This window comes from Stigmatopora argus, chromosome 11 (genome assembly GCF_051989625.1).
Source record: "Stigmatopora argus isolate UIUO_Sarg chromosome 11, RoL_Sarg_1.0, whole genome shotgun sequence".
In the NCBI taxonomy this organism is placed as follows: Eukaryota; Metazoa; Chordata; class Actinopteri; order Syngnathiformes; family Syngnathidae; genus Stigmatopora; species Stigmatopora argus.
The window spans coordinates 2,867,108-2,893,129 of NC_135397.1; the positions used below are offsets into that span (position 1 = coordinate 2,867,108).

Below are 26,022 nucleotides of genomic sequence, written 5' to 3' on the forward strand. Positions count from 1 at the left end.
CAATGAGGGCTAGGAGGCGGGGCACACCGCTGGTATTTTTCATTTCCAAGGAAACGCACAAGGTGGCAATCAATTCAGCGTTTTAAACGTAAGAAGCTCAAGGTTGGTTGTTTCGTTAAAGTTAAGGTATCAAACATTTTACACAATTTACTTTATAATCGTTGTCCTGGCGCTCTAGACTTTTTAAACGGGTTTGTCTTGTTTTTATCTCATTATTAAATGAATGATATTGTCATTTTTGCGGCCACGGCATCGTCAAATATAATGACAACAACAAGACCGAAGTGTCCGTCTGACGTTGAATTCTTTCTCCACACTCACCAGGTTGTAGTGATTTTGTTTTTGTTTTCAAAAACTGTAAATGTTAACGTTTTTTGTCAATTTCGTGGTGTCATCGGGTCGCTACGATACGCATCACGTTAAGTGCATCCTTTAGTAGTTCTTGATCGGACTCAAATAAATCATTTAAAACGCTACATATCTCCAGGGAAGTTTTTGAGTTAACGTTTGCTTCACGTTATTTGTTTATCTCTCCACTTTTTATATTCTGAATATGATAGTTTTATGCCAATACGACATGTCATGGTATCCACAATAGGTTGCTCGTTTTAAGTTTTTGAGTTTTAACGACGTCTTGCGGCGAAATTGGGTATTGCAAAAACGATGAAAAATGTGTGGGTGATTAATTTATTGTTTGAAGCCATTGCAAATATTCATCGAGTGACTATCAGTGTTTGACAGCTTTAATTTTGAATAATTTTCACTCATTGGATGGTATAGGCCTCTGCTCTATTTGAGCCGAGATGTTTTGGATATCTTTCATCAAGAATGGCAGCCATCAGGTTACCAGTTATGTATAATATTTGTGTTTTCCTACAGGCCTTATTTGGAATCACAGAGTTTCACGCCAGCCTGGTGAAACAGCTCAGTCCATTATGGATGCCATTAATACGGAACCGCCATCGGAAAGTGGGGTAAAACGTATATTCCTTTCTGTTGTGGCCACTCTTTCGCAATTACTGATTTATCCCAGAAGTATTCCCGTTTCATGCATCAAATGGCGCTCTATGATTCTGTCTTTTTTTAAAAAACAGGATCCAAGTGAAGTCGATGAATATCATTTGGAAACGAGGGAAAAACTGCTGGTCAGAATGGATGAGATTCGCAGCACCGTGAGTGGAAAACTCAAGTTAAGATTTAAAAAATATAGAATTGGTGAATAGAAAGATTCCCTGCGGTCAGATCCAAGAGATGATCCAGGAAAACGAGACGGTTCCCGAAATGGAGCGACTGGAGCTGAAGGAGTTCAACGTGGACGACCAGAGGCAGAAGATGCACGACGCCGTGATGGAGCAGGAAGTTTCCAAGGTGACGCCCGACCATAAATGTTCCTCTCTGTTGTATTTTGATGCCATACTCGATTGCAGGTGAGGGATCGAATCGAGATGGAGATTCTGGAGCGAAGGTACATGCGCGATCTCATCAAGAGGGACTGCTGGGATTCTCTAACAGTCAAAGACAGAGCCGTGAAGGTTGGAAAGCCGTCCTCGAGCCGACTCCGTGGAGCGGCGCTAACGTCGAGGCGCCGATGACCGACAGGCCTTCCACACGGAGCACGAGGTGACAAACTACCCCCTCAAAGAGCGACCGCAGTCGGAGCTGGACGCCCTTCAAAAAGTTATAAATAAGAGGATGGATGAACTGGCTGTAAGCAAAACCTCATCCGATGGAGTTGATGTTTTTGTGAGTGTCACCTGCTGTGAAAACTTGGAATGAACCTTTGTGCTGCAGGAAGAAGATGAGGATTTGTCCGAGACCCAGAGCAGCGTAGCGAGCAGCTACTCCGCCGAGCTCGGCGTGGTCCACCCTTACCTTTACGAGCAGTTTACCCTGCATACGACTGAGCAGAAGATGAACCAGATCGTTCTTCTTCAGGTGGGAATGATGTCACTCTTTAAAGCTAAACTACCATAAACCAATGCATTTTTTTTCCTGTCGAAAACGCCCAAACATGTATTCTTTACATGTTACATGTTTGTATACTAAAACAATGTGTGGTCTCTCGTGGACTTAAAAAAAAAAAGGATGTGTGGATACTAAACTAAGGTATAAAATTCTAAATAATTTGGAATTTTGGATAAAGCAGAGAGGGCCCTGTAATGTCATTGCAATTGGAAAAAGCAGCTGAGCAGGGATTTAAACAGTTGAAATCATCAAACATCTATATCACATGTGTCAAAGTGGCGGCCCGGGGGCAAAATCTGGCCCGCCGCATCATTTTGTGTGGCCCGGGAAAGTCAATCATGAGTGCCGACTTTCTGTTTTAGGATCAAATTAAAATGAAGAGTATAGATGTATATTAAATATCATGATTTTCCCCCTTTTAAATCAATAATTGTAAAAATATTTAATCCATTTTTTCTGTGTTTTTAGTTCAAAAATTATTTTCTAAAATCTAAAAATATATTTTAAAAAAAGCTAAAATAAACATTGTTTTAGATCTATAAAAAACGGAATATTCAGTTTTTAGTTCAAAAATCATTTTGTAAAATCTAAAAATATATTTAAAAAAAGCTAAAATAAACATTGTTTTAGATCTATAAAAAATTGAATATTCAGGGATTTTAATCCAGTTCTTTTAATCCATTTATTTAAAAAAAACTAAATATATCTAAAATGGTCCGGCCCACGTGAAATCAAGTTGACGTTAAAGCGGCCCGCGAACCAACCCGAGTCTGACACCCCTGATCCATATTATCATGTAAAAGATGTAAATGTTTATACAGTCTTGTTTAACTTAGATTCCCTTACAAAAGCCAGGCTTTAATCTGTTATCATAAATCACCACTCCACCTCCCTACTCCTGAAATTTCAGGTTTGCTTCAGTGCTTGGGCCTGCAAATCATGTTAATTGCTTACCTTTACCATCTAGTCCCCTTTTTCCCATCCCGCAGGACGTCATCTACAAAATCAAGGTGGCTCTCAACACCCAGTTCGATAAGGTGTACAAGCAAAAGTTGCAGGAGATCAACCGCGTCAAAGAAAGGAACAAGCAAGTCAAGGAGCTCCTGGACGAGCTGGAGGTCGACGAAGAACTGTGGGAGCCCGGCCTCAACGACCGGGAGGTGCCCGAGAGGGTGTTCGCCGTGAAAGACTCCGAGGTGACCCGTCTCGTCCACTCTACGTCGCCCGAAAAATAGAAACGACCCTGGTCGGACGCTCTCCTGGCGACTTTTGCAGATCAAGGCTGAAAAGTACCTCACCCCAGAAGAGGAGAAGGAAGAGGAAAGGAAAAGAATCGAGGAGCAAAAGCGCCTGGCTGCCAAGGTACACCGCCAAAATAAACGGGCCTTTGTTTTTTAGACTCCCGTTTGTGCTCGCTTCCAAGTTCTTCTTGGCTCGGACACCGGACCGACCTGTGCGATGGCGTGCTGGCGGTGGTAAATTGCACAAAGAAGGAGAAATCGAAGGAGATGTTTTAACTCGCCGCCGTTGAGGGCGATAAATGTCCGAAGTATTTGAAACGGGAGGTCTGTGGTGGCCGACCAATTCATTTCTGGCACATAAATGTGTCTTTTAGAGTGATAATGTTCGAGAAAGGGCCCTGGATGACATGATGGATGGCGTCCTGGAAGTGAAGAAAGAGAGCCTGTTGAAAGCGGTACGTTGGCCCAAACGGCTCGCCCAAATTGGACGGGAAGTGACCTATCGCTCCACAGGAAGTACCGGAGCCGGAGTTCATTCAGGGCAAGCCCAACAACGAGTGGACCGACGAGGAGAAAAAGCAATTCAAAGAATTTGAAAAGAACGTCAAAGAAATGAACGCGGAGAAGGACAAGTACAGAAAGGTGATGGAAGCAGTTTACCTTTATTTTAATGAGTGACCTATTTTGGATGAATGGGATTTTATAGTTGCTGGAAAACGAAATCAAAGGCCTTCAGAAAAACACCAAAGAAGCCACCGAGCGCTTTGACGACGGTTTGAAAAAACTCTTTGAGAGGAAAATTAAGTCGGACATGGCCATATGTCAGGTGAGCGGCACGGTCAAATCCGGCTAGAAGTTAAAAATCCTGTCTCAAGCCAACATGAATGATAAAATGAGCGACCTTTATTCACGTTTAACGCATTTTCCTGTACGTTCACAGGAAGAACTGAAGATTAAAACGCTTAATTATTCCATTCTCATGGAAGAGGTGCTCAAGAATGAAGAAACTGAACTGGTGCAAAAACTGAAGGAAATGGCCGTGGAGAAGGTGAGGCCAAAAAGTTGTTTATTTTTTTAATTTCAGTCTAAATGAGTGACATTTTCTTCCATTCTTTCCTTGACATTCTCCATTCCCCGCTCACTTCCCAGAAAAAAATGGAGGAAGGCCTGCGGAAGTTTGAAGACGAATGCACGGAGTTCCAGGAGAGCCACGAAAACATCGTCGCGGACGACAAAGTAAGTGGGCGGACATCTTTTCGGCAGAAAATGTCATCCTCGTAAACACGGTCCGACGTCCCCCAAGAATCAGGACAAAGACTTCCGGAAGGAGTTCAGTAATTTACACAAAGCCCACGTCGATCAGCTGTATAAATTGTTCAAGCGAAGGCCGAGGTGAGTCACTTTTTAGCGTTTTATTTTGAAAATACGGGTGGTCTCTGCTTTAAAATGTTTTTTTTAATTTGTTTCCCCGCTCTTCAGAGGTCACAAGAAGAACGCCATGGACGAGTTGGACTCTCACAGGAACATGCCGGACGGATTGAACCAGCCGGTGTGGGAGAAATTTTGCCAAATCCGCAGAACAAAAGTAGATACCGAGCATAAGGTAAGGCCATTGGCTCCAGCCGTGTGCGGTCGTTTGATCACCGGTCTTTTGGTCGCCGGTCTTTAGGTCGCCGGTCTTTTGGTCGCCGGTCTTTTGGTCGCCGGTCTTTTGGTCGCCGGTCTTTTGGTCGCCGGTCTTTTGGTCGCCGGTCTTTTGGTCGCCGGTCTTTTGGTCGCCGGTCTTTTGGTCGCTGGTCTTTTGGTCGCCCGGACCCAAACAACGGGACCAAAACCAAAAGACTGGCGACCAAAAGACCGGCGACAAAACAAGGTAAAACAACACGGTCTATAAGAGTTTGTATGTACATGCGTTGTCCCTTTAAGAAGTTACGTCAGTCAGGGTCTTAACAAGTTCTCCAACAAAAAACAATAAAAGTCCGGGAAATTTGAAGCTTTTCTTTAGCCTAATAATTAATAGGGCATTAAGTATGACTAAATAGTCATTCGCAGTTTGTATTTAGGGAATTTGAGCAACAATTTAAATGGTAATTATCAATAACCTTCCGGGCTACCAAAAGACCGGCGACCAAACGACCGAGTACCGGCTCCAGCACCCCCAGGACTTTTGCGAGTATAAGCGGAATAGCAATTGGATGAATATTGACATTAAAATAGAATTTCTGCAGATCAAAACGACAGCAGCCACTCTGGCCGAGATGATGGCCAGCTTACAGAAAATGGGAGAAGAGGACCAAGCCGCCGAGGAGGACATCAAACAAATTGAGGAGGAACTCGAAAAGTGATTAATTCGTCGCGGAAAACTGGACTTTTCAATCGGTCGTACGGATCTAACGGTGTTTTTTTTGTGTTGGCGCCCCACAGCCTGCGCGAAGAAAAACAAAACTTCCTGACTGACATCCCGGTCCAGTTCCTGCTCAAGCAGGGCCAAGTGGAGGTGGCCAACACAGATCTTATCCCCGACTACAGAAATTCCATTCTTCTCCACAGGAGCAAAGTGGAGGAACTCAACAACACCATTCAGGTTAGACCACAGCGTCACCTTTTCCCCTTTTGTTTTATTTATTTATTTTTTGATTTTTTTTCATCAGAACCTTGGCGAGCAAAAGATAGCCACCATGGTGCAGACCAAAGACTTCCGCAAGGGGATCATCCAGGTGGAGTGGGACAACACCATGAGGAGGATGCAGATCGAGGACCTGAAGAATAAGGAGCGGGACATCCAGAAACTGCGTCTCACGGAGGACCACAAAGAAGTGGGTGCATAGAACAAAAGGTTTGCTGTCAATAGCCTCCACCAATCCTGATCATCCATTTTTAAATACACACATCATGGCTAATATACCTTATTATTAGGATATTAGGATACTTTAAAAAATATTTTTATATGGGTGTATATCCCAATTAAAATGAATGGGGCTTACAATTAGGCACAACTTTTATGGTGACCATTTTTTATTGTTTTAGTTGGCAGGTGCAGATAGTGATATTACTATTCTATTGTAGGACAATAAATCTTTAGATGTCTCCATAACTATGCTCATTGCCTTTCATATTGGTAGTTATCTCATTTTAAAGCAGCCATCAAATGATTTGTAAGATAATAAATCATGACAACCTTCAAGTGAAAGGCTTCTTAATCACCATTTAAAAAAGCAAATAGACCGTTAAAGACCCGAGCCACCACAAGGAGACACTCCCACATTAATGCACACATCCAGGCAGCAAGGAGTGAAAAGCTGGGAGAATAAACAGAACCTCCTGAAATCCCATGAGTCACCCGTCTTGCGCTTATTTTTAACCTGCCCATGACTTTGCATGAGAACGCATTTACTTTGGCGAGGCCTTCAGGTGGTTCTCCCGTTTCCTGCCATTGTTCACAGCTCCTGAAGCGCTGCCAATTCAAACCTTTGAATACAATCGAGTCCACAGTGGCCTCGTAATGTTTATCGCACAGTTGTTTATGCATCAGCACCTCAACGGAATGTTTGACCAGTGCTCCCTGTACACTTTTAATTTTTTTTCTTCCTTTTGCCCAGTATCTCAAGGCTGATGGTGACCATCGTGTATGCAAGCAGGCCGTATCAATGAAGGAGACTCAGTCTTTGCAACAAAGGGTAACTAACCTAAGGCCACCTCACTCCGAAATCATGAGGAGTCTCATTTTATAACAAGGGTGTCAAACTCGGGTTGGTTCGCGGGCCGCATTAACGTCAACTCCATTTCATGTGGGCCGGACCATTTTAGATCGAATATCTAGATTTTTTTTTTCTAAATTGGATTAAAAGAACTGGATCAAAAGCCCTAAATAGTCCGTTTTTATAGATCTAAAGCAAAGGTGTCAGACTCGGGTTGGTTTGCAGGCCGCTTTAACTTCAACTTGATTTCACGTGGGCCGGACCATTTTAGATAAAATATTTAGATTTTTTTTAAAAATGGATGAAAAAACTGCAATGATTGATTTTAAAAAGGGGAAAATCAGAAAATGTAATGTACATCTATAATCATTTGAATTTGATCCTAAAACAGAAAGTCAGCACTCATGATTTACTTTCTTGGGCCGCACAAAATGATGCAGTGGGCCAGATTTGGCCCCCGGGCCACCACTTTGACACCTGTGTTTTATAAGGATAACTCCAAAATGTATTGCAGGTAAAAAGGGTTAAAAAAAACCTAATTCATAATTTGTTGCCCTTAACGCTTTTGCTGTCAATGGGATCAAATCCATTTAAATAGTAAAGACTGGCATTGAATGCTCTTATTGAAATGGATTTGTAAAGTCAGCTGGTCTGTTAAAAGCTTTGCTGCCATTGACGTTGATAGATGTCCAAACCGTTTGCCAGAAATGCTTGATTTGACTCAACCTTTAATTTTCTTGTATGCTTTCTTTCTCCTCGATTTTTAAAGAATTATCAAAAGGATGTGAAATATCGCAAGCAAAAAATCCGCCACCTCCAAATTCAAGTGGGCTACAGGGAAAAGAAGAACGAGGCTTTGGACAAGCAAGTCCAGGACATGCACGTGACCGTGTCGCAGATGAGACACATCTACGAAGCCTCGGGTAACTACATCCGTCTCACATGAAGGTTTATCCAACATGACCGTTCCTCAACTACCTTTTCGTAGCCACGGAGGCAAACGAGGCGATGAACACCGAGCAACGCTACCAGGAGGTCTTGCTGGTCCAGCGTTTGAAGGACACGGCCGCCTACCAGATGGAGAAGTTGGCGTTCCTCAGTAACGAGATGCAACGTCTGAAGATGAGAAACGTCCCTTCTCTCACGCAGATTAAATACAAGTGAAGCTTCATCGGGCCAGCAGGTTTTTATTTGCATTTATTTTAAATCAACATTTGCCTTTATAATAACTTAACATGGAATAAAGAACTTGGCATATTTGAACTCCAGCTACTCTCAGTTCGTGAGTTTCACTTTGTAACGTGAACGACTGAGATAAATAAAGTGTTTGTTCTCTTCTAATTCACGGAAGAGCAGCTTTGAAAACACATTTCAAGGAACAAAATTGTCCTCTGCCCGGTCAAAGCGTAGAATGTTCTCATCCAAGCCCAAGAAGTCGATGAGTTGAGACAGGCCGGCCTTGCGTCCTTCCACCGGAATGGCCGACTGGAGTTCGTACAGGGCCTGCTGGGCGCAATTCCGCCACTTGTCGATCAAGGTCTGAAGCTGAGCCAGGTTGTTCTGGAGTAGGAAAACAAAAAGAAGAGCTTCGGTCCCACCGTCGTTCCATGGCCGCGCCCGCTTACCCACCTTGCTCCTGTACATCTTCACCATCCTCAGACGACGCAAGGTCTCCGTCTTGTCCTTCACGTCCCGGCCGAGTTGCTCCCGCCGCCGGGCCAAGTCTTCGCGGTGTGTTTGCGCCGGTCCGGAAACATTTTCTTCAGCATCGGCGTCGACGAGCAGAGGATTTTTATCGCCGCCGTCATCCGTATTTCGGGAAATGGAAGAAAGCTGGTGGTCGTTGTCCTCCTCGTCTACGCAGAGGCGCTTGGCCACGGAGAAGGGCGAGATGAAGGAACGCCGTGTTCGTTTTAGATGCTCTTTGAGGGATGTGCTTAACTTCTGCTGAGGCTGTGGAGACCAGAAGGTAGAGTGGGTAGGAAAAAAATGTATTTATTGGAATGCACTTTGGCCTTTAATTTTGGTAGATGTCCAATCCGTTTGACCAAATCCGGCCCTCCACTCTGATCGCCATTTCTCCTCCCTCTACCACACCTGAATCAAATTGCTAATGGCCCGGATCATTTGATTCAGGTGCGTTGGTGAAGGGAGACGCGGAAAACAAACTGGATGACGAGGACCCAAATTGGTCAATAACGCCGAATTTATCACTCTAGTTTAAATCAAGTTTTCCCCACAAAACAGTAAGTAAACTGCCTAATATAAAATATTGTTCGTTAATCGATCGAGGTAAAGTAAAAGCGTTTGTGTGGATTATAAAGCCCTTTCTCGCTCGGGAATTTGGACAGCTGTCTCGATTTCACACATGCAGGCAGAATTAAAACTAGATAATAATTTATTTTCGTTGGCTCCGTCAAAACAGTTCAATTGAAAAGAATTAGCAAAGATGAATATACGTTTAATTTACCGTTTCAGTCGATCCACGCGGACTCGACGGGGAATGATATACGGATTGTGATTTAACATTTTTCGGGGTGAGATCCATGAGGCTAAGTCAAGAAAAATAAAAACGTAGACCCTCCGAAGTACGGTTTAGGGTATTTTAGTTTTTTTGTTAGTTTACGTGTTAGCGGATAAACGTCACAAACTTTGCATTTCCGTGTTTTATTCGAGAAGCCCTCCAAAGCCTGTGATTGGTGCACAGTTGGGGAGGCTTTCCCGGGGAGGATCATGGGAATTGGAGTCTTGAATTGCAGGCTTTTATTGTCATCAAACAAGTATTATGAGATTTAAGTCGTCACCACGAAATGCAAAAATAACAACAACAAATAAATAAATAATAAATAAACTAATAAGTACTCAACATAATTAGTTGTCAACAACAGAAGTAACCTAACCTAATGTTGACTACTAATATTACTTAATATCGCTCAAAAAACATGAAAATATCCATTTAAAATGCTCCTAAACTCATCAAGGTGGCGTTTTCACATACTTTAAAAGCCTCTTCTGATATATTTATACCACTGACGTATCTCTCCCTAAAATTCAAGTTGACACGAAGCTAAGGTCATTTTACATCACAGGCATGCTCTTATCAGACTATTTCTTTAGTTACCATTTTGTTTCCAGGGGGGAGTCATGAGGTGATTCAACACTTCCCCTCAGTTGATTCACCACTATCCCAAAGCCTACATTTTGTGGCGTCCAATCACCCCGTGCCCACTTGTGCAATTTCACATATTGTCCGATTCAACTTTGTGGCTCGTTCTCATGAATCATCTAATGTTTCTACTTTGACTTGCAGGCACCGGTTTGGACTTTTTCAGCCAACGTGAAGCAAAGGTGTGCCTGTAAAGAATCTAGAATCCATGTGAGATCTCAGCAAGACTGCCAGCTCTTCATCCAACACAGGTGTGTATGTGTGTGTGTGTGTGTGTGTGTGTGTGTCTCACAAGCAGCCATAAACGAGGATTTATGTATATCAAGTCTGCATGGGTTATCCAGGGCTACGATAGGGTTGGGCCGTATGCCATTTTGGGCGTTTTTTTTTCTTTTTTTCCCCCCCTACAATCGTATCACATGAGATTGAGCGTGACCCCGAGATGCAGTTAAAATCCAGCAAGGCCTCATCTTGGCACAGAGAAGCTCTTGTTTTCATCCGTCTGGCTGATTTGCCAGCACCATTTCCCCGGAAAGTGTGAAACGAGCTGTAGCAACAACAACAACAACAATAACAGAATAGACTGCAACGATATTTGATGTTGTTTGCAAAGGAAATAAGGGGAGGGGGTTTCACCAGACTGTGGCACAAGTGCGTAAGTGTGGAAATAAGCCACAGTTCTGAGTGATGGGATCCGTTCTAATTATAAAACGTGGTGGTGAGTGAGTGATGCTCTCATCTTGGTGTGCGGGTCAGTTGCCCGTTCGGACGAGTCGCTGGAGAGATTCCCGTTCCTCATTAGGATAATGAATATTCTTTATTGTCGGGTATAAAATGGAGCAGTGAGTCTGTGAGCGGCTTTCTTGCTTGATCTTTCCATCAGATCTTGAGAAAGAAATTCAATATGTGGAAATAGCACATTAACAAATCTGACGATTGTGTGGAAAAAAACAAAACAATATCAAGATGACTGTTTTTCTCATTTATAGCATACTGCAGTGTGTTCATAAATATTCCCTTTTCATATTGCATATTTTAGCTAGTGAGGTTATAGTCGTGCATTATTATTTTTAGTAACATTTGTCACCTTTCCTGCTTTTGGAACTTTTTTGGGGGCCTATTTACATTTTCCTGCTACTTTTTGAGATTTTATTTATTCATTTTAAGTTAATGTGTTGTGCAGGTTAAAGGTCAATGAAATTATTGGATTTTTTTTTCATTTGCCTTTAATAGAGAAATAGATATTTCAGTTGGTCTCTATCATGATGCTTGTAGTTTGAGCACTTTTTTTCCTTTTTTTTTTAGCTCCACTGGACATTATCTTCAGCTATCCGTGATCCAGAAGCGCTTTGGCAATCACTTCAAAACTTTTGTCGCCGTCCACCAACGCCCGGCTGGAAACTTAGTTGTCTGTGATTACATTCCAAATATTCCCACGACGCCTCATCAATGTTTATGCATCCTCCAACAAAAGGCGCAATAATGAAGTAATCATTCCCTGGAATGCAACCTTTGGACTTGAATATGTTTATTCAAGTTAAACTCCTCGTTATGTTTTATCAGGTATGTACAAACAAGTTGGATATAAAACCGTCTGTATGAAAAAAGTCACTTCCGACATTTCCCCAATTTATTTTTTCCCAGAAATTCCCGTGGAATTCTGCCCATTTTGGTCGTGCCGCTCCCTTTCCGTTAGCTTTGGCTTGCACATGGATGTGAGTAGAAATGACCCCCCCCCCCAATTCCCGTCCCTCCCTCAACTTCTCCTGCCGCTCACTGTCCTCGGCGCCATTTGTTTTCCATCAGTGGCGCAGAACCGAGTCACGCTCGCCGTGAGTCATGCTCATGGGCGTGGTGGCTCGGGGATCCCACCGACGCTAATGGCTCCCCGCTGGAGAGATAAAGAATGCGCGGTCGCACTGATGGAATAGGTCGAACATTGAAAGAAGAAACCCACTTGAACGAGTAGAAAGATCAACGTGATGGTGACAGATGTCCATGTGACCCCCCCCACACACCCCCAACAGCTCAAATGGATTGAATATTTCTCAACATTCAAGGCAGCTAGGGCGGAAAAAATGTAAAACCGGGTGCGATGATAATCAAAGGGCGCGTGGAGAGGTGTGGGGGAGTTTCCGGCGAATCTATTTTAACACTTAAACACTATTATTTCCATATGGATCATCTTATGTTGTTTTTAGCCTCCGATTTCGCTCGACCACGCCCCCAAGAGGCATGGGCCTAAGTGCGCCCGCGCCCCTCAGGACCACCCTGAGCTTCGCTCCTGGCTCCAAAATGATTATTTTAATCCTAGACTGATTATTTTTGCAATTGGTTGGCTCTTTTGTTTGGATATGAATAACATATTACTTTAAATGTGCATTATAACTAAAACCTATGTGCTGCTTTCATTTGTGACTAAATAGAAATCAGACTATATCAACATTAATACTTATTTAATGAAGAGTAGATAAAACAAAATTCTATATTGGTAGCCACTTATTAAAAAGTTAAAAATAAAATAGACAGAATAAATATTATTTTTTCATGTAAACATAAAATAGACAATATTTAGTACAAACTGATTCAAATGAGTTGATTGAACAACTTTTGGTTTGCAGTTTTTCCAAGTGTTCAACCGACTTTTTTAGACAGTAAAAGAACACATTTAGCAGTTTTTAACCTCATGATTTAAAATATATTTTAAAAAATGCCTTACGCTGGTCCCATAATTAAGTTCAGCTCTTCTTTCAGTATTCACAAAGTAACTATTTATAAATGTCTTTCACTATATACCGTGTAATTATATAGTTAAGATCGCACAAGAAAACCTTTGTTCATGAGAAAAATCTTAATGTCCATCACGCAGTGCTTGAGTGTCATCTTCAAACTACTTTAAAAGTAAAAGTAAATAAAGTATAGTACAGTAGTAGCAGTGGCTCAAACTGCATGCCAAATTATTGTCCAAGTTATGCAGCAGATGTGAGCCAGCTGCTGCAAAAAGGACTTCTTCTCGCACACAATCGCCTTCCACAGTAATAAAAGATAGAGGAAAAAAAGGTTCCCACCCACTCCTTTAGAAAAAAAAAACATTTGGGGAGCAGTTGTGGCCAAAGAGCCGCAGGAGGAGTTTTCATTTTCACTCAGTGTTTTCAACTTTGCAGACGGCCGCGTTCACGTGCCCTCTTGGGGAGTGGGACTTTGGAGCTCCTGGACGCGACACCTGCCTGCCAAACGGAGTCGAGGGGCGCGGCCGCAAATCTCGCTCGCGACTTCATTCGAGCAACCAAAAAAAAAGTCACAACAAGGAGCGGAGAGGACTTTTTTTATAGGAACATCCCGGCGCTGCCCCCCTCCCTGAAGGATCTTCACGCGGCGGAGGGGAATTGATTCACTTCGTTGACTGGAGGTAATCACCACAAAAACTGGAAGTACCTTAAAGTAGACATTTTGGCTTCTTTTAATTCTACATATAAGTGTTGATAATACCAAAGTTTCCATTTGCTTTCACAGCTTGTGTTTTGAACCCACAATGCACGTCAACTTTTTTGTATGTTATCTTTTTATTTTTTATTTTTTTGTCCTTTTCCCCCCATGTTAAAATTAGTCTGTTACCATGATCTGGGGATAATTTTACAGGCTCCTTTAGGGGTCTATTTACAACTCTCCTAAATATATTCCAGTGCTAAATCCCTCTCCTCCTACACTACTTAGTTTGACAGCATGCTATGTTATTTATATGTCCAGGTTATGAGGTGAAATGACAGGCTACTGGGTGATTTAAAGGAATTTAGGATGTGGATTCTTTAAATGTCTGGTCAGCAGTGGCGGTGAAGAAAAAAATGTTGATGGGAGTTTAAGGAAATGAGAAAAGTGTTGGAAAATATATTAAATATCCGAAGGGTGTGGCGAAGCTCTTGCATAGTGTGCATTTGACCAATTGTGCTTTTGTTAGGCATAATAATACTGCCTTTGAGCCTTTGGTGGCTTGGCTTGTTTGTTAGTTCTATCACGATATCACGAGGGGTTAAACCTGTTGTTTATTGTGTTGAAAAAGTAAAAGTGCACACATGTTTATCTGTAAAGAACAAGGGCTTTTGCTTTCAAAGATTTTGCTTTGCACACCCTTGACATTTTAGGCTTTTACAACCTGGCACGTGGCTTTTTTGGCCCCCAAAACTAAACACGGTTTCCCTGGAAGCAGAACCTTAATGTATGCTTGCAGACTTAAAGATAGGAAAAATACTTTTGGTAGTCCAGAGTCTCTATCCTAGGGTTGGGCAAACTTTTCGGCCCGGGGGCCATATTGACTTTAAAAATTTGACAGGCGGGCCGGGTCAGCACAAGATACGATACATATAAAAAACTGCATCCGTTAACAGTACATATGAAACATAAAGGAAAAAAAGGACTAAAGTATGAACATACTCATCACTCATGTGGGATTTATGGGGTGCTTTCTTGGTTTTCATCAGACTAAAGGTCTGTTCACACACATGTAGAGCCAAATAACCACCAATCAGTTCCAACTGCAACTCCTGTGGAACCGTTTCCGGGTCTTGTGAAAAAGGACATGACACCAGCTGTCAATTTTTCCAAAATCACAAAACCGACGGCAGAATTGCTGATGCAGGTCATCCAATGATTTCCTGTATTTTGACCGCATAAAACCCCCCCAAAAAAACAACAACAACAAAAATTATAATAATTTGGACAACGTCGGCGGGCCAGATTAAAAGGCCTAACGGGCCGTATATGGCCCGCGGGCCGTAGTTTGCCCATGTCTGCTCTACCCTGACCTCCTGGGAATGACAGGCATTCTAAAAGGTTTTATTTTTGACGTCTGATGTCAACTTGAATCTTTAATCAAGTCAATTTAGTCATTCTTGTGACATTTTTTTTTCTCTCCCCGTGATGTATTTTGACCCCCAAAAAATCCAGAGTAAATTCACACGGCAACAATGACATTTGCAGTCATATAGCGTTAACCGTTAACCAATAGGAACAAGTACGCGGTTAACCCGTTTAATGTTCGCCGAATTTTAATGGTCTTCCACATATTGAAATGCAATTGTGAAAAGCTGGACCGCAATCTCTGAAACTTCATGTGCCGTCCCTACCGACACCCAGAAGCCTCTGGGGTCAGGTTAGAGTTAACTTTCCTTTCCACGCCACTGCCATCCTCTCTGTTGCTCTTTTGTCCCTGCAGTCTGTCACTTTGGCGTCCCTTGTACTTCTCCAAAGTCTCAACTTTCAAATTTCTGCCCACCCACGCTCGCCTAGTCCCACATTCAAAACCTTCTGGCCATCTTTGCGCATTGCATTGGCTTTAATAATCAACACGTGACCCCTTCAAGTCCCGTCTGGCGATAAAACTCAAGTGCGCGCATAAAGTCAGACCGGTACTTTTCTTAATGTGTCACCTCTAAAAATAATCGGTAAGACGCAAAGTGCTTAAAAGGGAAAAGGGGGAGAAAAGACGCGGCGGAGTTAACGAATAGCGTCGGCATCTCAGGAGTCCTGTTGGCAGGGCTGTTGCCAAACTCTTAAATAGCTCAACTATGTTCGCTGTTCGTTTGTGGGCCTGGCGTTCAAGCCGAGAAGTCCATAAAAGTCTGCCGGGGGAGGAGAAGGGACGGGGGGGTCGAGAGTTGGGAGGCGGGATGACGTTAAACAACTCTTCCTTGGTATGATCATCAGTATGATTAATGGTCACTTTCAGGAAATAAGTAATACTCTCTTAGACACGGGACCCTCCAAAGTAAACAATGCTGTGGTGTATTTGCCGGACTATAAGTTGCACTTTTGTCGTAGTTTTAGGCCTACAGTTAATACGCAATTGCAACTTATAGTCTTTTTTTCCTGTCTGACAGCTTGTTTTTTTTAGGCGGTTTTAGGTTATGTTAAAAATATGCCTATTTAGCCTGTTGTCCTTTGTTTTAATATTGTTGCTTTAACGTTATGTTTGTTCTTGGTTTCGGATACAATTGAAAATTAGATACACCGTAAATACTGCATTATTGCATTCCATCAGTGATATTTCAGAGGAATGTAGTATTCGTGATTTATCGGACAGTTCCAGTGAGTACGGCAAAATAAAATAACGTAAAAAATGGATATGAATTCCTTGCTATCTCGTGACATTTGAGTCATATGAGCCTTATCAAAAAGAACTTTTCAGTGTCTCATGTCTGATCAAAGGAGATTTTAAAATGCCACCTATCATGCTAATGTTACTTTATTTAAGAATAAATAATATGACAAAAAAGTACTTTTGTTTGCTCGATAGACATAAACCAAAGATTCACACTGTAACAATCCCGTTTATTGCCCTTACAGAATTAAAACAATGCCAGCCCTTCTCGTGTCAAAACTTCATGACGAGGCACTTTTCCTTTTTCTTGGAAACTCAAAACATTCCGTTCAAGCAAAACAAACCACCACCTTTAACAGCTTTTGCCTCATTAAAAGGAGTAAAACTCCTCTCAGATGTACACTCACTCTCACCAATTGGGGAATAATCATCCGGCACCCTCTCGTGCCTGGACGAACGTTGACATTACTGGATTCTTCACCATCTAATCTTTGTTTTTTGTTTTTTTCAACAGTTGCAACGGAGTCGTCCACATCCACGGACAGACTGACGTCCCTCCCTCCGAGTGAGTGTCTCCGTCCCGCTTTAATTGTTGACGTCCGAGGCAAACCGTAACTCGGTAATTACAAGCGTGCAGCTCGGAGGGAAAGTGCCCGATGACTCACGGCCCCTCGCTTGTTTTGCCGTGTGTCTTCTGGTTGCTAGAGGGATCGACTCACAGGATCATGGCCAGCACGAGTGGCGGAGGAGGAGGAGGAGGAGGAGCGGGAGGAACCTCCTTGGAGAAGAACGTCTTAACCCAGAAGAGCACCACCACTTACTTCACTTCATGTGAGTCTCCAATCACCCCCGCGAGAGGAAAGTAGGGAAAAGTTCAGTCCCGGCGTCCATTCCGAGTCTGACGTTAAACGTCTGCAGCTGCAGACCATTAGAAATGGCGGAACTGGTCTTTGTGCGGTAGTTGACCTGATAGCGTTGGAAGTTGTGCAGATAAATTCCCAATTAAAAAGGGGAAATTTCACCCAGTGCGTTTTTAAAATGGATATTTCCTCATTGAAAAGCTGAGTTTATTTGGGGAAAAAATGTCTCTTCACCATGTCCTAACAGCACATGTGTCAAATTGGCGGCCCGGGGGCCAAATCTGGCCCGCCGCATCATTTTGTGTGGCCCGGGAAAGTAAATCATGAGTGCCAACTTTCTGTTTTAGGATCAAATTCAAATGAAGAGTATAGATGTATATTACATTTCCTGATTTTTCCCCTTTTAAATCAATAATTGTCATTTTTTAATCATTTTTTTCTGTTTTTAGTTCAAAAATCATTTTGTAAAATCTAAAAATATATAAAAAAAGCTAAAATAAACATTGTTTTAGATCTATAAAAAACTGAATATTCAGGGCTTTTAATCCAGTTCTTTTCTTATCCATTTGTAAAAAAAAAAATCTAAATATATCTAAAATGGTCCGGCCCACGTGAAATCAAGTTGACATTAAAGCGGCCCGCGAACCAACCCGAGTCTGACACCTTTGCCTTACAGCGTCGATGGGGGTCAGCAGCGGTGGCTACAGCTCGTCCTCGGGGGTTTACCTGGGAGGTGACTCGATCGGGGCGGGGAACGGCGTGGCCGGATACTTGGATGGCGAAGGTTACGGCGGAGGAGGAGGAGGCGGCGGCTACACGGTCAGCTCGTCGGCCGTCGGCAAGAGAACGCAGGGGGTCTCCGCCGTCTCCTCGGACGGGAAGCACGTGGGCTCCGGACGTTCCGGAGGTTACGAAGGTGAGCGGTCGCCTCGACCGGGTGTGAGGAAACTCGTTAAAGACGTACGGGTTGTGCTTTTGTGTCTTTTTCAGGGAGCTCCAGTGCTAATTCCTCCCCGGAATTCTCCCGCAAAGACTATGGAATTTATTGTAAGTGACAATTCTCACAAGAAATACTGTACAATGCTGCTCGCCCTAAAAATTGTTTTACTTTTGTTGATAAACGGGACTTAAACACTACTTTTTTAAAAAACCCTGTTTAGTGCAAGAGACTATATTTTGGTTATTTAAAAACACGTACAAAAAAGACAGGGATTATTATTGGGTCGTCTGCGCCACAAAATAACATTTTGTAAACAACTCAGTCCTACTGGATCCAAAATAAAAAATCTTAATTATCATGATATTGTTTTTATTTTTTTTAAACTATAATTAACAATCATTTATATTGGTTTTTCTATCAATAAATTACATTAGAACTTAATAAAATGTTGATGATAACATTGAAATGGTTTAGAAAATGAAACACAACTCTGGTTATGGCTTCCATTATCACTCTTAAGTAGTTTTTTTTCTGATATCAAATAAAATCAGCTTTTATGTTAGCAATCGTACCAATCCGCTCCACAAAAAATACCATCAGAAGCATTTTCTGCTTTGAAGATGAATAAAAAAATGTTCATTATTGCTCGATCATTTGCAAAATCAGATTTGTAGTCATTTTAAAACTGGAATTCGCAACAAGATCCTCACTTGTATTTTGTGTTTGGACTTCCCAGGCCACAGCAGAGGAAGGAGCGATAGCCGAGGTAAGCCAAACGCTCGCTTTCCGCAACATTGACGTCTTTGCGTCTGACCCTAACGTGGATTTGACTTCTCGCCGTCCAGAGAGCGAGATCCGGGCTCGGCTGCAGAGCGCCTCTCCCTCGGCCGGCAGATGTAAGTGGCTTTTGGCTTTTCTTCCTTACGTAAAGCGTCGTTAAACAACAAAGCATCTTTATTTGGCGGAAAAGACCTCGTGGCAGGCTGCTTTTGAAAATGTGCTTCAATCAGAACTCCTCTTAGAACATTCATCACGTGTGTGTGTTTGATGTCAAAAATGACAAACACGTGGCGGCGTCCAATCTGGCATTCTGTTGGGCTCCATTGTGGCTTTTCTTCTGGGGCAAATTTGGCGGTGGCCGTGGCACAAGTGAGTCACTGTTCACCACGTGCGTGGTACTGAGGACGCCCCCTGCTGTATTTGACTAAACGGCAGACATTGCGTCCAATCCCGTAAGAGGAAAAGGGCTCGTTTTAGACTGGCAAAAGTGGTCTTGTTAAGGAAAACAGGTCTTTTTTTACATTTTTAGTTCATGATATTAGTTTGCATACATGAGACAGCAGCTTTGGTGTTAAAATCTCAATATGAAGGAGTTGTTGTCGTTTAAAAGAAACACGTATACTGTATTTTTCAGACTATAAGTCGCACCAGCCCAACAATCCACAATGAAAAGGAAAAAATATATATAAATAAATCGCACTTAAGTCACATTTTTGGCAGTCATTTTTTATTTGGTCAAAAACCCAAAACAAAGTAACAATAGTAAATTGGAGAACAGCACGCTAAATAGGCATCTGTTAACAACCGTTTTCAGTTAATTATAGACCCCACGCCCCAAAAAATGGCAACTTATAGTCTGGAAAAATACAACACATCCAAGGATGAACAGGCCAACCCTCCCGGTTCCGATGGATCGGACGTCTATGGGTCTGAATGGCACTGAAACCTGATCATTAACTGTATTTTTTTTTATTTGGTGCTTAGGGGCGGAGCTGGATGACGTGAAGAAGCTGCTGAAGGTTCGCTCTAGCAGCTCCAGCCCAGTCCGCGCCTCCAGCACGTCGGCCATTACGGGAAGCCCCAAGAAGGCCAGCGTGGAGACCCAGACCATCTCGGTGACCTCCCGGGCCTCGCAGTCGGGTATTTGAAACTCTCTCTCCCACTCTGGGTTTACTCCTACGGTAATACCTCGCCACTTCTAGGAACAATCGAGGATTAGTCAAATATACTTGAAAAGTTTATGATGTACAACAATAATACAAACAGTACAATTCAGTACAGTCACAATTGGAGAGTATTTTTTATTTTACTGGTCACTAGGAGCCATCATCTACCTTTGGGAGTTAAATAATAGCACAGAGAGGTTTTTGAAAGTCCAAATAATATTAAATAGACACCATAAAAACCTACATTGGGATTATTCACCTGGAACCTATGAACCGCGATAAGTGAGGTATTACTGTAGAAAATTTGTCACGCGTGACATATTTTGTTTGTCTTTCTCTTCTACAGTGATAACAATTGGCCCCGGCGGCAGATCGGAGGGCTACCACACCGTGGACTCTTCCGGCTTGCTCAGGCCGGGCCAGTTTGACACCGGCGCTAAAAGCAGCCATTACGAAGGCAGTCTCAAATCGGGCCACTACAGCGACGCGGGCAGGTCGGACATCGGCGTGAGGGCGGTCACTTACGAAACCGCCGCCCGGTCGGGCCAGTACGGCGCCGGCGTGAGATCGGTCTCCTACGACACCGGCGTGTGGACCGGACAGTACAACGGCGGAGCCAAAGTCGGACACTACGACACGGGAGTCAGATCCCTGACGCAGCACGCTGTTCCCGTCGCCGCCCAGTATAACGGTAGTCTGAGATCCGGCCACTACGACGGCGGCGTCGTATCGTCCCACTACGGCGGCAGTTTGAGATCGGGCCATTACGACGGCGGCGTGCAGTCGTCCCAGTACAGCATCAGCCAGAAATCGGGCATCCACGACGCCGCCATCAGGTCCGCCGAGTACGACTCGGATGCGCCTCTTCCGGGTTTCCCCTGGTCCAGCGCCACCTTGCCCTCCACCGCCGGGACAGCCGCCGTGACGACCGGCGCCGGTAGCGGTTATGCCTATCGGGCCGGCGCCAACAACATGTCGGGGGGCGCTACGCCAATTGGCATGGGCGCAACTTCCTTGTCAGGTGAGCTCAAGCTTATTTGGCGACACTATTTTTTTGTGTTTTATATGAACAATGTTCACCTTTCTAAAAACCTGTTTTTGTTGGTCCTAGTTTACGGCTTTCAGAACAATTTGGCCCCCTCTTCTGGCGCTGCCATCGCGACGAGCGGCGCCAATGCCAACATGACAAGTACGTACTTTGAAAAACGTTATCGCGAAAGAAAAATGATTAAGTGTGTAAATTGAGAGGCGTGTTTGTTTTTTGACAGCTTATGGAGTTCACAAAAATGCCTCTGGCGTGGGCGGGGCCGTCCTTGGCACTGGAGTCTCTGCAAGTAAGATGCTCTAGCTCCCCCGAGTGGATTAGATTAGCGCATTTTTTACTGGATAGCTGTTTAAGTCTTTGAATGCCAAAGCCGCATACGGCTCTTTTGATCCCTGTTGTGAATTAACATTAGTTTGTCACCACAAAGACGTCCTCCCCATTTAAGCAGATTTGAATTCCTCCAAATCAACAGGACTTTTTGTTTGTACCCTATTATTGGCCAATGACATTGCAATAATCTAGTTATTGCAGCAGTTAGTTAAGGATTTTTTAAAAACCTATTTCTGAACTATAACTCTTTTTTTCATAATTTGTCTGGACTTGCGACTAATGCTTAACTCTGACCACCAAAAGCCTGTTATGTGTTTTTTAGGGCTATAGCTATCTGAAAAAACTCTTATTTTAACAAATGCCTATTTGGCCTATTGATCTCCATTTTACTCTAACATTCTTGGTTTCCTCCCCAAATTGCGACTAATACTCCAGTGCGAATTCTCTCTCTCTATATTTTTTCGCCTCTTCATCATGTTTTCGTTGGTTAGCGCGACTTATAGTCCGAAAAATCCGCTACTTGCTGCTTGATCTTGTCATCCGCCTGTTCTCCAGCGACTCGATCCCAGAACGAGGAAGCTTACAAGGACTACATGTTCGTGAATTCCGACAAGGACAACGCCAGGGACACGGAGACGCTGATTTTGGCCAAAGACAGCGGCAAGCAGTTCAGCAGGACCGTGGGAGGAGGTGAGGCACGCCGTGTGACGCCATCTTCAACTTCAACCCCGCCGTCAATATCTTTTTATGCTCCAGGTTCCCTCTCGGGCGACTCCATCCAGAAGGAGAAGCTGGTTACCGGCTACGTCGACGGCGCTCAGCTCAAAGCGGCAACGGGAAACGCCTACTGTGAGTAGAAAACCACGTCACGCTGGCGCTCATTCCTGAAACTTACAATAATTGCGCTCCACAGATGGGTCATCGGGAGTTTTGATGAAAGATAAAGGCACACACGCACGTAGGTGTCTTAAATAATTAAAAATAATCTTCAATTAAGACTAGTTTCTGTGCGAGGTACCTTGTCTTAATGATTTTCTTTCTTTCCGAAGAGCTCCGTAAAAAGGGCGGAGCTTGTGGAGGCGGTTGGTGCTGCTGCTTTGACACCTGTTGCTCTTGGTGGAAGTGGCTGCTGGCGTTCCTGCTCCTCTTCCTGCTCCTGCTCGGACTCCTCTTCGGCCTCATCGCGCTCGGTAAGTCGCTTTGGTGAAATGTCGCCAATTTTGTGTAAGAAAGGAGTTATTGCGATGGAAAACGTGTTTTTGGTGTGCTGTTAAATAGCAGAATTGCATTGTTTTTATTGTAAAACGATGCTCTAAACTAGTTGTGACCATCTGAATAATTTGCAGATCAATCAATCAAAAATAAACCATTCTGGGATATTAACTAAACTAATCATGATAAACAACAAATATTGTGCTTTATAGCTGAAGATATGAGAAAGCTGAAAAACCGTGTGGACACTCTGGAGAGTGAGTCAACCATCATTGCTGCACGCACCAGTCGTCTAGTGGCCATCGGCGACAACGCCTTTGCGGCCGGCGGCGGCCAATCCGGCCCGGACATATTCGTTTTTGGCGGAGGAGGAGGTGGAGGCTCGGACTCTAGTTCCGGAACTCAAATCGGTGTAGCTGTCGGCGCCGGGGGCGCTTCTGCCGGGAGTGCGGGCGCCGTTGCCGGAGCTGGAGGTGCCGGTGAAACTGGCGGCGTGGGTGGTGTTGCCGGAGCCGGTGGTGTCGCCGGTGGTGTTGCCGGAGCTGGTGGTGCCGCCGGAGCCGGTGGTGCCGGTGTGGGCGGTTCTGGAGGCATTGGTACCGGTGCCGGTGGCGCTGGAGCTAGCGGTACCGTGATTGGAACTAATGGAGGTACTGGAAGCGGCGCGAGTGGTGGAGCAGGGACTGGGTCAAATGGCGGCTCCAGTTCCGACCGTACTACCATCATTATTGCTGGTGGCGCGGGTGCCGGTACCAGCGGAACGAGCTCCATTGCCGGTGCCGGTAGCAGCGGAACGGGCTCCATCGCCGGCGCCGGTACCAGCGGAATTGGCTCCAACGTCGGCGCCGGTGCCATCGGCGGCGCCTCGGGCAGCGGAGGTAGCGGTGGCAGCCACTCCTCCTCAAGCCACACGACCAGCCACACCTCCAGTGTGATCCACGGTGGCAGTCAGGGCTTCTGGACCAGCGGGACCGGAGGTTATGTGGACGCCGCCGCCCTTCACGTGGCCATCCAGCGGATGGTGAGAGGGGAAATGCAGTCGCAGGCATTCCAAGGTAACAGACCTCATAAAAATGTCATGCTTACTAGCTCCTATGGCGTATATTTTATTTCCCCAACTTTGTTTTCCAGCTTTTATAACGGCTACGATGCAAGGAGAAAGAGGACTGCCAGGACCTAAAGGTGACTTTTTTAGGGCTTACCTTTGCCAGTATATAATAAAACAATGGCGACTGCCTTATGAGTGCCTGACAGTTACAAGACCCCAAGACACACATTCAAGTACAAAAGCCTTAAAACAAACCATTTGTCTTTCTTCACCACAGGTGACACAGGTCAACCCGGATTTCAAGGTGAGGAATGACTTGAATGTTAAAAGAGAATTGTAAGATGACTAATGGCAAAGATTCTATCCTCAGGTGCTCCTGGTCCCATTGGTCACGAGGGTCCTCAGGGTCCAAAGGGACAGAAAGGAAGCCATGGTCCGTGGAGTCACAACATACAAGTACACCGCACGCACAATTTTTTTAAAAGTGGGTGAGTAATTATCAACACGTGTATGCAGGTGAACAAGGACTAGAAGGTTCTACTGGTTTAAGAGGACGAGAAGGACCTTCTGGACCCAGGGGAGAACCCGGATTTGGTTCCAAAGGTGAAAAAGGTATGTTCTGTATATAAATAGGCATGATTACTTTGTCTGTAGTAGTAGTGAGCCAAGCAGCAATTATTCAAGGAGTAGAAAAAAAAATCACCAAGAAGTCATCTTTAGTGTTTCTTTATTTTTGTTCTGGAAGGTCATTCTGGGGAACCTGGACCCCCAGGTCAAAAAGGTGAGAGCAACTCGACAAGTTGTTTATTAGTATTCCATTTTTCATCGACATCATTTAGTTTAATCCCACATTGATTATTCACTCCAGGTGCTTCTGGGCTCCTTGGAGCACCAGGTGAGCTCCTTCCTCCTCGTCTTCATCTTAAGAAAGATTCTTCTTCTTCTTTCACTCCCTTTCCTCTGCATCTTCTGCTTTAACTTCTCGTATCACCAAGTCTTGCCACACCACGTCTCTGAATCTCCCGTTTGTTCGTCCTCTTTGCCTCCCACTTGGTGGCTACATTTTCAAATAGATTCTGCCGTGAAATCCACGAATGCTTCTTGGCATATCTGAGTACATTGTGGACCGACCCTGGGTGCCCCTTTATTGGCTGGGGCCCTAAGCAATTGCCTGGCTTCCCTATCCTCTAGACCCGCCTCTGCCCTCACTCCAGTCTTACCTCCACGTTTTTACTGTCCTTCCCTTCCACTTCAATTTTGTTGTTGCTTTGGGGTCACCTATGGGCCGTTAAAAACCAAGTTAATTCGGAGAGCTTCTTTTTTTATTGACTTATTTGTTCAACCAGGTCCTCAAGGTTTCCGTGGCGAAGCAGGGTCACCAGGACTTAAAGGTAAAAGCCTGAGTCAAAATCATCATAATACTCATTAAAATAAAACGTTTAATGATCAGGTGATCGTGGGATACCTGGTATCATTGGACCTAATGGCGAAATGGGACTCAAGGGATCCGCAGGTGAGTGAAAGCGTATAAATGTGTACTTGGTGTTGTTGTGTATTTGAATGAAATGATTTGTTTAAAATGGCAAATGTTTTCACCGTATTCTCATTATCAGGACAAGATGGTTCAAAAGGGTCTCGAGGTAAATTTTAGCATTTTGATGCAATGTTCTTTCTTATAAGACAACAATACATTTCTTTTGAAATCAAGTTTCAGGGTGTTTTTTTTATTAAAAAGACTGAAATTGTATCTTTCCACAGGTGATTTGGGAAGTCCTGGCCACCCTGGACTTCGAGGTGCAGCTGGGCCGCCAGGAGATGCTGGACCACCAGGTACTCTAATGCTCCGTTGAAAAATTACAATGGATAATACTTATAATACTAATTATGTTTAAAAAAAAGATCAAATTCAATGTGAAATCACCTGTTTTCTTATTCCTTAAGGACTACCAGGCAATCCAGGTCAACCAGGCCTGAAAGGTACATACCCAGTAAAAAAAGCTGCATATTTTTCCAAGTCTGTTCTATTTGTATCATGTATATTTTTATTTGCAGGTGATACAGGTGAAGCTGGAAGAATTATTAATGCTGGTAATTACCCTAAAAAAAAGTATTCGCCAGATTTGTGTTTATTGGATACTAATGCATCTATTTTTCTCTTGTTTTCCAGCTGGTGCTGCCACCGTCCATATCCCCGGACCACCTGGGCCTCGTGGACCTCAGGGAGTATCAGGTAGTGAAATCATATCATAATAATACAGGGTGTTCCAAAATGCATAGGCCAATAATTTTGACAATTTTCGTTGGAATGACCTCAAACTTTCACAGCTTTTTCACAAAAAATGTCAAAATTATTGGCCTACGAAATGAGCCCAAACGTGTTGGAAAACCTTGTTACATGCCTCGGTAAAAAATGACTATCTCCTGTGATGAATTCTTCTTCAGGTCCCAGTGGCCCCGCTGGTCCACGAGGTAAGTGT

General features: G+C 43.8%; 3 protein-coding genes across 3 annotated transcripts in view; 2 read left to right on the plus strand and 1 right to left on the minus strand.

Moving 5' to 3' along the window:
* cfap43 (cilia and flagella associated protein 43) lies at positions 1 to 8,172 on the plus strand. The gene is given in 21 exon segments (XM_077613765.1): positions 1 to 102; positions 880 to 974; positions 1,095 to 1,172; positions 1,243 to 1,368; positions 1,428 to 1,532; positions 1,600 to 1,935; positions 2,955 to 3,161; positions 3,241 to 3,327; positions 3,581 to 3,661; positions 3,720 to 3,848; positions 3,913 to 4,032; positions 4,147 to 4,254; positions 4,356 to 4,442; positions 4,510 to 4,598; positions 4,686 to 4,809; positions 5,435 to 5,547; positions 5,631 to 5,790; positions 5,858 to 6,022; positions 6,806 to 6,883; positions 7,674 to 7,827; positions 7,893 to 8,172. Coding segments are annotated over 20 exon segments (2,562 nt in total). The 5' UTR covers positions 1 to 102; positions 880 to 935; the 3' UTR covers positions 8,069 to 8,172.
* sfr1 (SWI5-dependent homologous recombination repair protein 1) lies at positions 8,076 to 9,589 on the minus strand. The gene is made up of 3 exons (XM_077613768.1): positions 9,375 to 9,589; positions 8,534 to 8,857; positions 8,076 to 8,464 (listed from the first exon to the last, which is right to left on the minus strand). The coding sequence occupies exons 1-3, from the start codon at positions 9,450 to 9,452 to the stop codon at positions 8,276 to 8,278; spliced, it is 591 nt and encodes a 196-aa protein (XP_077469894.1). The 5' UTR covers positions 9,453 to 9,589; the 3' UTR covers positions 8,076 to 8,275.
* The window catches only part of col17a1b (collagen, type XVII, alpha 1b), a 21,216-nt gene continuing 4,195 nt past the window's right edge, over positions 9,002 to 26,022 (plus strand). The window contains exons 1-34 of the mRNA XM_077613771.1: positions 9,002 to 9,150; positions 10,215 to 10,321; positions 11,376 to 11,633; positions 11,715 to 11,785; positions 13,235 to 13,479; positions 16,679 to 16,729; positions 16,870 to 16,995; positions 17,701 to 17,940; positions 18,015 to 18,071; positions 18,701 to 18,730; positions 18,810 to 18,860; positions 19,729 to 19,884; positions 20,257 to 20,931; positions 21,022 to 21,099; positions 21,179 to 21,244; positions 21,841 to 21,975; positions 22,042 to 22,134; positions 22,199 to 22,243; positions 22,335 to 22,475; positions 22,710 to 23,552; positions 23,629 to 23,679; positions 23,823 to 23,849; positions 23,916 to 23,978; positions 24,062 to 24,157; positions 24,291 to 24,326; positions 24,414 to 24,440; positions 24,892 to 24,936; positions 24,996 to 25,058; positions 25,159 to 25,185; positions 25,304 to 25,375; positions 25,487 to 25,522; positions 25,598 to 25,633; positions 25,713 to 25,775; positions 25,988 to 26,014. Coding sequence (XP_077469897.1) covers positions 16,890 to 16,995; positions 17,701 to 17,940; positions 18,015 to 18,071; positions 18,701 to 18,730; positions 18,810 to 18,860; positions 19,729 to 19,884; positions 20,257 to 20,931; positions 21,022 to 21,099; positions 21,179 to 21,244; positions 21,841 to 21,975; positions 22,042 to 22,134; positions 22,199 to 22,243; positions 22,335 to 22,475; positions 22,710 to 23,552; positions 23,629 to 23,679; positions 23,823 to 23,849; positions 23,916 to 23,978; positions 24,062 to 24,157; positions 24,291 to 24,326; positions 24,414 to 24,440; positions 24,892 to 24,936; positions 24,996 to 25,058; positions 25,159 to 25,185; positions 25,304 to 25,375; positions 25,487 to 25,522; positions 25,598 to 25,633; positions 25,713 to 25,775; positions 25,988 to 26,014 — 3,385 coding nt within the window. The 5' untranslated portion in view covers positions 9,002 to 9,150; positions 10,215 to 10,321; positions 11,376 to 11,633; ... (2 more) ...; positions 16,679 to 16,729; positions 16,870 to 16,889. The remainder of the gene's footprint in view (positions 9,151 to 10,214; positions 10,322 to 11,375; positions 11,634 to 11,714; positions 11,786 to 13,234; positions 13,480 to 16,678; positions 16,730 to 16,869; positions 16,996 to 17,700; positions 17,941 to 18,014; positions 18,072 to 18,700; positions 18,731 to 18,809; positions 18,861 to 19,728; positions 19,885 to 20,256; positions 20,932 to 21,021; positions 21,100 to 21,178; positions 21,245 to 21,840; positions 21,976 to 22,041; positions 22,135 to 22,198; positions 22,244 to 22,334; positions 22,476 to 22,709; positions 23,553 to 23,628; positions 23,680 to 23,822; positions 23,850 to 23,915; positions 23,979 to 24,061; positions 24,158 to 24,290; positions 24,327 to 24,413; positions 24,441 to 24,891; positions 24,937 to 24,995; positions 25,059 to 25,158; positions 25,186 to 25,303; positions 25,376 to 25,486; positions 25,523 to 25,597; positions 25,634 to 25,712; positions 25,776 to 25,987; positions 26,015 to 26,022) is intronic.

Bases quoted from the DNA above. Each gene is read 5' to 3' on its own strand.
- sfr1 (XM_077613768.1), bottom strand. From the start codon at position 9,452: ATGGATCTCACCCCGAAAAATGTTAAATCACAATCCGTATATCATTCC. The intron at 8,858-9,374 runs GTAAATTAAACG...TGGTCTCCACAG, and splicing joins CGCGTGGATCGACTGAAACG to CCTCAGCAGAAGTTAAGCAC. The intron at 8,465-8,533 runs GTGGGTAAGCGG...TTCCTACTCCAG, and splicing joins TGAAGATGTACAGGAGCAAG to AACAACCTGGCTCAGCTTCA.